Source organism: Octodon degus, unplaced genomic scaffold (assembly GCF_000260255.1).
Source record: "Octodon degus isolate 3935 unplaced genomic scaffold, OctDeg1.0 scaffold00027, whole genome shotgun sequence".
Taxonomy (NCBI): Eukaryota; Metazoa; Chordata; class Mammalia; order Rodentia; family Octodontidae; genus Octodon; species Octodon degus.
The window spans coordinates 16357761-16368244 of record NW_004524603.1 but is presented as its reverse complement, the minus strand read 5'-3'; the positions used below and the strand labels follow the sequence as shown (position 1 = coordinate 16368244).

The 10484-nt window shown below is 52.0% G+C and overlaps 1 protein-coding gene and 1 long non-coding RNA gene across 2 annotated transcripts in view; both read left to right on the top strand.

The window, feature by feature from the left end:
* The first annotated feature begins 163 nt into the window (after positions 1 to 163).
* Positions 164 to 6229, top strand: LOC111816120. Its single transcript, XR_002820624.1, has 3 exons — positions 164 to 252; positions 395 to 473; positions 5979 to 6229. It is a non-coding gene; the product is annotated as an uncharacterized LOC111816120 (long non-coding RNA).
* A 3065-nt stretch (positions 6230 to 9294) lies between these two features.
* Positions 9295 to 10484, top strand: part of LOC101563217 (C-type lectin domain family 2 member L) — a 28389-nt gene continuing 27199 nt past the window's right edge. The window contains exon 1 of the mRNA XM_004629138.2: positions 9295 to 9479. Coding sequence (XP_004629195.1) covers positions 9295 to 9479 — 185 coding nt within the window. The remainder of the gene's footprint in view (positions 9480 to 10484) is intronic.

The following is a 10484-nucleotide window of genomic DNA, read 5'->3' as shown; positions in this document are numbered from 1 at the left end:
GGGGTAGGCTTTGCGCGGCCTCCAGAGCTGCGGTTGGGGCAGCCCAGTAGCTGAAATTGTCAAGCCACGCTCCCTAAAGACCGCGATTTGATTGGCTTGGGGCTGTGGCTCGCTGGTCACGCCCCCTCAAGAAGCAAAGCTGAGAGAAAGCCAAACTGCGAGCCCAGGCGAGTAACCCCTGGCCCTGCCCGCTCCTCCTTATTCTTTGTCCATGGCCCTACCCATTTCTCTCGCTGGTCCAGTGGCCACAGGGTGGATTTTGAAAGTTACAATTAGGGCCAGACGTGGTGACTCACGCCTATACAGGACAGGGAGCCTGAGGTACACCAAAGCTCAGCCTGGACAATTTACCAAGACTTAGTGTTTTGTGTTTTCGTTTGTTTTTCTGAGACAGTGCTTCACTGTTGTAGTGCATGCTGGCCTCGAACTCCTGATGATCCTCTGGCACAGCTTCCAGAATCCTGGGATTACAGGTGTGCACAACCGTGCCCAGCCTTTGTTTTAAAACTTAATTTAAAAAAAAAAAAAAAAAAAGGGCTGTGGCCGGGGGTGGTGGCGCATGCCTGTAATTCCAGCAGGCTGAGGCAGGATGATCAGAGTGCCAGAAGTTCAAGGCCAGTCTAGGCTACACAATGAGTTGAAGTTCAGTCTGATACGTAGCGAGACCCTGTCTCAAAGGGGTGGTGAAAGTCCGGGGTTCAATTTCCACTACAAGACAAAACCAAATCAGATTTCTGGGCTGGTGGGGTTACGCAATGGTAGTGGTACATTTGAGTTGGCAAAACGGCCCAGGTTCTTTTGAATGACAAAAGAATTACCAAGGTAGTAAGTAGTTACATTTATTGAAGATCATTGAATGGTGGCAGCAGCAGGAATCCGGAAAAGGAAAAGTAGAGAAGAGGAGAAAGAGGCGCTCCGGGTCCTAGGCGCAGCTGCCGCTGCTGCCTACTGGTGTTGACCGCGTGGGTGTGACATCCAGGATTTAGGATCAGACACCTGTGCCTCCAGGTGCGTCCCACGCCCCTCCCGTCTCTAACTGCTGCGGGAACTGATGATCTGCAGGGGCCTTCTAAGTGTTGTAAACAAGATCAGCACCCGGGCGGCGCTGTGCCTGAGCTGCGTGAGGGGGCGGGGTGCCTCGCTCAGCCCCTCCCATGCTAACTGTAGCAGTAGAGGCGCTGCGTTTGACCCCAAGTGTCCCTAAATAAATCAAATGCGGATTCCTGGCTGCCTGCTCCACACCACCCACATCTCACAGGAGGTGAGGTTCTTTTTGTCTTTTTTACAAGTACCCCCCCCCCGTTTCATGGGTAACATAAAATAAAATCGTTCACTAAGATACAAACTGCAGATAAACAAGGGGTAGTTTTTGTGGACAACGGTACAATGAAAAAATTTTTTCTTCATGGACAGCAGGACAGGGAGAACACTTCTCAACTGGTATGTGCCAGATGACTAAAGTTTCAAGTAGCCAAACCACAAGCTTTCCTAGCAGCGCAAACAAACGCCGTGCTCCGTTGTCCTTGGTAGCTAAGGACACAGGCACCTACGGTCAACATCATACCCGGCCCCCAACAACACCCACCTAAAGCACCCCCCTTAGGGGGTCCCCTCTCCTGATGCCCGGGTGCGTGTGTCTGTAACTATGGTGCGCCCCTTTCCCCCGCTCGCCCTCTCTCCACTCGGATCGTACCGCGAACGGTTGCTGTGGAAGAGTGAAACCTCCCTCCTTTTCCCCCAGGAACTAGCATTCCTTTTTAGGGTGCGCGCTCTGTAGCGAAGCAGAGCCGGCGGGCTTGGAGCACGGAATGGACTCCTGTGGCTCCGCTGTGTGCTCAGCGTGCGTGGAGAAGGGCTCAAAACAACCTAAGGGGAAAAAAGAAAGAGAAGGGAAGAGAAGGGAAGGGAGGGGAAGGGAGGGGAAGGGAGGGGAAGGGAGGGGAAGGGAGGGAGGAGGCCCAAGGAGAGGTTTTTATGGAGTTGCAGAGGGGAGGCAGAAAGGTGGAGTTCTTGGCTGTCTTTGATTGGTTCCTGCAGTATGCCTCAGGGTGACCAGCTAGTACTGGGTGTGTAGCTCCGTGGAAGAGTGCTTGCCTGGCACTCAAGAGGCCCCGGGCTCAAACGCCAGTGTCACAAAGCAAAACAAAACCCAAGAACCTATGAAACAGAGGGCGTGGAGAACAGTGTGTGTCACTGTCAGGCACACGGACAGCCCATGCCCAGGAGCACCCTAAATTCTGCACTGAACGGGAACTGCAGGATCACGGTGCTTACAGGGTGCTACTGGCGGGCACGAGGTCAGGAGGGCTCGGGAGATGGCCACGATGCTGGTGCAAGAGTGGGGAGAGAGCGCGCGGCGGGGCTGCAAGGCTGTAATAAGAATTGCTCCGGGCCGGGGAGTGGGTGGGAGAGGGTGTAGCTCAGCAGCGCCGCTCAGTGGCAGAAGACTGGCATTGCATGCACAGAATTGTGTACTTCCCGCCCCTACAGCATCATATATTGGAAGTCTGTACCACTGGTGGCTCAGAATGTGTCCATTACATATGTAATTAGTCAAGATCCAATTGCACAGGAATAGAAAAGTCCCCTGGCCTAATGTGACCATGTCCTTTTAAAAAGAACTCTGTGAGGGACCGGGGAGATGACTCAGTAGAATAAGTGCTTGCCTGGCAAGTGCAAGGGCCTGAGTCCAATCCCCGGATCCACAAAAAAAAAAAAAAAAGAAAGAAAGAAAAAAAAGAACTCTTTGCACAGGAGGATTTGGGGAGCCAGGAGGACAGAGATCGGGGTGAGGCATCTATGCAGCAAAGGACACTAAAGATTTCTGGGCGTGGTGGCACATTCCTGTAACCCCAGCACTTGGGAGGCTGAGACAGGAGAATGGCCGCGAGCTCAAGGCCAGCCTGGGTGACATAGTGAGTTGAAGGCCAGCCTGAACTGCAAGTTGAGATCCTGTCTCAAAACAAACAGACAAAAAGATGTATAACCTCAGGGACCCAGGGCTGGGAGCATCTGGAGTTTGATTTCAGCCCATTCTCAGGCTTGTTCAATTCTGTGGGTTTCATAAGACACTGAGTACCCTTCCCATACTGCCTGCCCCATCTTATATCATCATCTTAATTAGTTAATTAATTATTCATTTATTGGTACTGGGAATTGAACTCAGGACCTTGTACTTGCCAGGCAGGCGCTTATGCTGCTGAGCTGTATCCCTGGCCCCACCATCTCATTTATGCCTCACTTGCAGGGGAGAGAAGACCCCAGTCCTGTCGCAGGCTCCTTGGGCTCCTCTGACTGCAGGCTGGGCTCTGGTGCCCTCCCTGTGTGACTTCTATGGCAAGCCCACTAAAATGTGGGCACCTGAGGATTATTTCCAACTTCTGCAATGGTATATTCTAAGATGAGTAGATTATCCATGTCTCATGGAGGGAGGACAGAGGGGCTGGCCACCAGGAAAGACAAATGTCCACTACTATGCCTTCCACCCACTCTTCTGGGCACTAGCCAGGAGCAGTGGCCCATGCCTGTAGTCTCAGTGCTCAAGAAGCTGAGGCAGGAGGTTTGCCATGAGTTTGAGGCCAGCCTAGGCTACATAGTGACCTCAAGGCCCCCCCTTTTTTCTTTGGTGATACCAGGGATTGAACTCAGGACCTTGCACTTACCAGGCAAGCACTTATTCCACTGAGCTATCTCTATGGCCTGCTCAAGGACACTTTGAACTATATATCTAGGGTTGGCAGATAGCTTGGTGGTCTAAGCACCTGCCTAGCAAGCTCAAGGGTCCAGGTTCGATCCCTGGTATTCCACGTGCTGGTCCTAGAACTCTAGGCACGCCCTTCTGGCCACCTAAACCAGGTGTGGTGGTGCATTCCTATAATAATAGTGCTGGGCAGGCTGAGACAGGAGGATCATTAGGAGTCCAAGCTGCACAGCCAGACCACATACTAAGTAAATAAATAAATAAATACAAGATTAAAATTTTAAAATTCAACACAGTGCCTGCTTGAACTATATATATCAAGACCCTGTCTCGAAAAACAATTCAAACAAACAAAAAATCCTGTTTTCTACTTGCAACAGCACTAGGAACTGCAGAATGTTAAAGCTCAAAGTCCTCAGCTTTCATGTCCCAGAAAACTCCATCATTAATACTTTGGTATGTTTGTAGTCTTCTAGATTTAAAAAAAATGTGGACACTAACTTATGAGGTGTGACCAATATGAACGGTGAACACCTACAGAAACATCATTAAGACACGTTGTCATTAGTCTCCCTCAAAATGTCCCCCTGACTTGGGGAACATCCTACCATCCTTGCCTCTTTCTTTCTTTCTTTCTTTCTTTCTTTCTTTCTTTCTTTCTTTCTTTCTTTCCTTCCTTCCTTCCTTCCTTCCTTCCTTCCTTCCTTCCTTCTTCGGGACCGGGGATTGAACTCAGGCCCTGTGCTATGTCCCCAGCCCCATTGCCACTTTCTGAAGCAACTCTGGGAGTCCTCTTTCCTAAGTGTCTTTATAAGGTGTGATGAAAAATATGGTGAACGCTGCTGCTGTGTACTGTTCGGTGGAAAGTGGGCTCATAAAAGCACTGTAGCATCCTCATCCAGCTTGCTCACCTGTGCAATTTCTGGCTCTTCCCCAAAGTGAAAATGATGGGGCTGGGGCTGGTGAGATGGCTCAGTGGTCTAAAGCACCTACTTAGAACAAGCTTAGCAAAGCACAGGGACTGCGGTTCAATCCCCCAGCACCACATGCCAGCCAGCCCCGCCCCCTGGTGGGCTGAGCTGGCCACACACACACACACACACACACACACACACACACACACACAAATAAATAAAATTAAAAAAAAAAAAAAAGAAAATGATGGGGCTGGCCCAATAGCTCAGTGGATTGAAGTGCCTGCTTAGGCAGACGCAGATGCCAGGGTTCAATCCCCAGGCCTGCCGAGCAGGCCCTATCCCCAGGGTGCACTGAGATGGCGATTGAGACTGGACGTAGTGGCGTGCTCCTGTAATCCCAGCTCTTGGGAGGCTGTAAGCAGGTGGATCGCTCTGAATCCGATCTAGTAGTGAGACCCTGAACACCCTATAACCCCTTCCCTAAAATAGAAATAAATACATAAAGTAGAAATGACTGTGAAAGGGAAACACTTTGAATTAATTCATGACACTGAGGCAGCCACGGCCGTGCCACCAGACACTCCAGAATGGCTTCCAAAAGTGGCAGGGATGATGGATAAATGAATTCAAAGTGAGAGGAAGGATTGTGAGGGGCATTAATGACAATGTGTCTTTTAATAAACTTTAAATTTTTTAATTTTAATAAACTGTAAAAAAGTTAAACATTCACTGCACCTTACAAACTATCATATCAACATGCATCTTTATTTCTCCAAGCTCACCCTGCTAAGTGCATATCAGCACCAGTGTGCTGCTGGTGGGCATTTGAGTTGTGTCCCTGTGGGTGACATCATTACCACACAGTGGGGCCAGGGCTATGGCTCACTGGGGCAGCACCTGTTTTGCAAGCCAGCAGTCTGGATTTCAATTACTGGTACCTGGAAAAAAAAAGTTACACATAGTGGGAAATGTTGTAGATGTAACTCTGGGGCAAGCCTTGTATATTATTATTTTATTTTAGTATTTTGAGACAGGGTCTTGTAGGTAGTCCAGGCTGGCCATGAGTTTACTATGTGGTTCAGGTTGACCACAAACTCACATCAATCCTTCTGCCTCAGCCTCCTGAGCACCGAAATTATAGGTATGTGCCACCATCACTTTTGGTCTGTATATTTTTTAAAAAAGCACATCTCTGATGATGGCTTCAGTAGAATGCGACGCTGGGCCGAAGCATGGCTAGTGTCAAGTCTGATGGGTTGTGCCCAGTGACCTGCAAAAAGCCAGGCACACAGCCCGAGAGACCAGTCCCTGGACCCCACCACACTCTCCCTCCTCAATCTGCTTGTTATTTTCCTATCCAGTGGGCAAGAACAATGCTCAAAGCTTGCAGCTCTTGAATTACTGATGAGGTTGACTGCTCTTCACTTGCAGATGTCGTCCTGAGAGGCGTCTCCCGGGCCAGCACTCCAGAAAGCCCTGGCAGGAACCCGGGCCGTGCCCACGCCTGCACCACAGGGGTCGGAGGGCCAGGGTACCTGCTCTGCCCTCCAGCGGGAGGAGCTGTGAGGGCAAGCTCACACACCTGCGGGGAGGGGCGCATGCGCACTGCAGTTTTTTGCCATTGTCACCTCCTGTGAGGTCCCAGGCTCTCTGAGGGCCTCAAGGCGCGGCTTCCAGCATAGCCAGTTCCCTCCCCACCCTGCTCAAGACACATTGCACTGCATGGGTGGCCATGTGTGGCAGTCCTGCCTGCCCCCGCCCTCAGTGTCTCTCCCCACAAAGTCTACTAGCATAGCCACTGTCACACCAACACAGTCACACATTGCACCAAGCGTGGCCACACACATCTGTGATGCCAGCACTCAGGGAGGCTGAGGCAGGAGGCTCACAGTTCAAACCCAGCTTGGGCAACTAGATGGGGTGATCTTCCTCTACCCTAGGCTTCTATGAATCCAGGCTTCTTTTATGTGTCATATAAAAGATATATATGACATATAAAATATATGTCATATGTCATATAAAATATAAAATATATGTCATATGTCATATAAAATATATATATATGTCATATGTCATATAAATATATATATATATATATATATATATTTTTTTTTTTTTTTTCTTCCTGGAATCAGGGATTGAACTCAGGCCCTTGCACTTGCCAGGGAAGCACTTATTCTGCTGAGCCATCTCCCTGGCCCTTAATTTTCTATTTAAAAAATTATTTTTATTATACAGGCTTTTAAAAATAGAACATTCAATTTTTCCCTGAGGCCAGGCACACTTTCATTTTTCATGAGTGAAAGCCCAATTGTGTTCTGTGAAGCAGGAATCTCTGTGTGTCTGTCTGTCTGTCTCTGTCTGTCTGTCTGTCTCTGTCTCTGTCTCTGTCTCTCTCTGTCTCTCTCTCGTGCTTTGTACGCGGCTGTTGCAGGACTGACCCCTCCCCACCTACCCACCCACCCTGGTTCACCTCAAACCTGTCCTGCTTCTGGGCTTCCTTTTTCAGTCCTTTCCTCTCTGTCACCTGCTTCCTGGGAAGGCCCTAGACACTCAAGGGCTTGGGGAGGAAGATGGGAGGGCCCCACCTGACCCGTGAGACTCCCTGGGGACACCACAGCTGTAAAACTGAAACCAGAGCCCTCTGCCCCTGGTTTGAAAAAAAAAAAAAACAACACAAAACAAAAAACAAAACCCAGCTGTCTGGGTGAAGCAGGTGAGCCGTGGAAGCTCTTTGCCGCCAAGGAAATCCGTGTAGAAATAGTGTGAGGTGTGTGCAAAAGTTCCCTAATTTATTTCTGTAAAAGTGAGCGTCCAGCTGTCTTCTCTATCGAGAGAAGGAACGGAGATCGGAGGCACCACCTTGCACCCAGATTATGTTGCCATAAATACGTGGCCCCAAATACGGTGTAGTTTTTCTAGGAAGCAGTTACCCTTTGCTGCATTCTGAGGAGGTAGACCTAATTTCAGTGGTGGAATGGTGGAGGAGGTTCAGACAAACAGGGAAGAGAGAGATGGCGGAGGAGGACTGCGTGGCTGGACCAGTTGGGTCCTAACTGTAGACAATGGGGTTCCTCCAGCCAATGGGAGTCCCCACAGCTGTGGCTGAAGGAATCTGATCCGTTTGGAGGCAAACCCCTGAGGCTGGGGCTCCCTTCCTAGCAGTCCCGGGCCTGCTCCAGGGAATCCAGCTGGGTCCAGGCTTCTCCACCGCAGACGCTTCTGGTACTGGGGAGCATGATATACGCATGCCCTTCTGTGACCCCAGAAGCCTAGACTGGACTTTCCAAAGTATAAATCCATGCAGCAACGACAAGGACCTCAAGGCACCGTTGGCTCTGCCTGTGTCTCTGGGAGTCAGGCCCACCCCTCCCCAGGGGTCACAGTGCTACTCCGGGAAGAAGGCGAAGGGGAAGCCGGGCAGGCAGCGCCTTGCGGGGCCCGGCCTGAATCCCAGATCCCAGGGCTCCGGCCGGTACCTTGCGGTGATCAGCTCGCACGGACCCTCGGTGCCGCCCGCAGAGAAGGTTCTCGCTCTTGGCCGGGCGCCCGAGCCCAGACAGGAAGGGGCCCTAGCCTTGGGGTACAGAGCTTCTTGCACACGGGGGCGTCCCTGATAGGGGACGGACTTTCTCTGCCAAGCCGAGCAGGTGGCTGCCGCAGGGTCCCTGCGGAGAGGCTGCAGGCACCGCTAAGGACCCCAGCCGGCCTCCGCCTGCGCGCTCTGGGCCGCGAGAGGGCGACCGCGCGGAAGGAGACCTCACGGACCAGGGTCCCCGAGAGCTGAACGGACGCCGGACCCTAGAGGGTGCGACCCGAACCGCGGGACAAAATAATAATGAAATCCAGAGCCTGGCGTCGTGGTGCACGCCTGCAATCCTGGCTGCCCGGAGGCTGAGGCAGGAGGTTTGCTGCGAGGTCGAGGCCAGCCTGGATTGCTGTCTCAAAAAGCAAAGCAAAATTGAATTGGAGGAGGCAGCGGAGGGGGAAGAGGGGAGAAGGAGGAGGAGGCGGAGGCAGAGGAGGCCAGCATTGCATGAGTTGGAAAGCTCGACATAAATTCACCCACGCCCCACGCGGGCTCCTCTGGCTACGGTGGCACCTGTAGGCTGATAAACCCGAGAGCATGAAGGCTGCGTGGGACTTCGGAAAGAGGGAGAACACGGACGTACAGGCTGCGTTCCTGCCCCGGTCAGATTGCAATCACCTGGAGCACAAGAAGATCCAGCAGCACAGCGTACAGCTCTGCAAACCCTCTTCGTGGAGCTGTGCGTGCTGACGAGTGAAAAACGACTCCGAGCGGCTCTTTGAGCCCACAGCCGGCGCGAATCAGTGTCTGGCCTGTTCTGTTTGACAAGCAGAAACCCGATCTCACGCTGGCCGGCTCTCTGGCGCTGTGCACAAAGCGTAAGCTAGAGCCTGGCCCCCTGAGCCCACTCTCAGCTCGGCCCGCTTCGGGTGGCATCATCAGCACAGAGCCACTCCTGAGCCAAGCCCCGGCCTTCAAAAAAGATCCCACCACCGTCCACTAGGCGGCGCCACGCGCAGGGGCCCAAACCTAACACGCGGGCCTCCCAGGACTGCGGTTTTGTTTTTTTGAGAAAGGATCTCTCAGGTAGCCTCGGATAACCTCGAACTCATGGCGATCCTCTTGCCTGAGCCTCTTGCCTAATCCTCATGCGATTACAGGCATGCACCACCACAGCCAGCTCAGGGGAACTGTTCCTGAAGATCTGCTACAGGTTCGAGTATGAAAAAGGTTCTAGAGACATTTTCGGTGTTGCAGATGCCCAGTGGCGCATCCCCAGAGATGCTGCTGGACACCTTACGATGAACACACAAGCACCCGTGGCAAAACCTCAGTAGCGTCGGGGCTGAGGAACTCTGAACTCTGGAAGGTCTGGAGCAGCCGAATTACCCTGTAAATAACACAGTCCTGAGTTGTTCGGCACTCAATTCACACTGCGACTCAAGCTTTTCTCCGCATCCGCTCACGTTTTATTTCCTACCTCATAATCTCCCAGGAAGAGCCCGCCCAGGCTGTCACTGTGTCTTTTGGTGGAACTGGGGATTGAACTCAGACCTTGCGCTTGCCAGGGAAGCGCTTATTCCACTGAGCCATCTCCCCAGCCCGTGCGTGTGTGGTTCTATGTTAACGCGACTGAAAAAGAGACCGGCTGGGGAGTTTAAGAGTGAGAAGTTGACCCCTGGCTTATGGTCTAAACCAGCAAGGAGCCTGGTGTGTGGGATGGGAGAACAGCCAGGCGCCTGTAGGGGGCGTCCTATCTCTCAGAATGGCCCTTGCTTGTGGGCGGCTTCTCCCTCAGCAAGGGCATCGGGTGCCTGTGTCCTCAACTGTTGCGTTGAGTCAATGACTAGTATTTTGTTTTGTTTTTGATTTTCATTTTTGTTGCTTTTTTGGTAGCAGGAATCGAACTCAGGACCTTGGGCTTGCCAGGCAGGCACTGTGCCACTGAGCTATATCCCTGGCCCTTGTTTTGTTTTTTGAGACAGAATCTCACTGTGTAGCACAGGTTGGCCTTGGACTAGCGGGGTTCTTCCTGCCTCAGCCTCCCAAGGGCTGGGAACCTTAGTCCATGACAAATCTTGGTGCCACACTGGAAGCCTTCACAAGTTCCTATGGGTGGGGACCAGGGGCCGCTTGGCCAAGGGGCCTTCTCTGCAGATTTCCTGTCCTAATGAGGAAAGGTAATGAGGAAAGGGTCACTGGAACAGTTCTGGGCAGGGCAGTCCCAAAAGCTCGAGCGTTGAGCATCGGCGCCCCATCAGTTGGCCACGGGCCATTGACCGTGCGTTATTCGTGCTGCTGGGGTCTGCAGATCATCAGTTTAACCAGCACCTCTGAA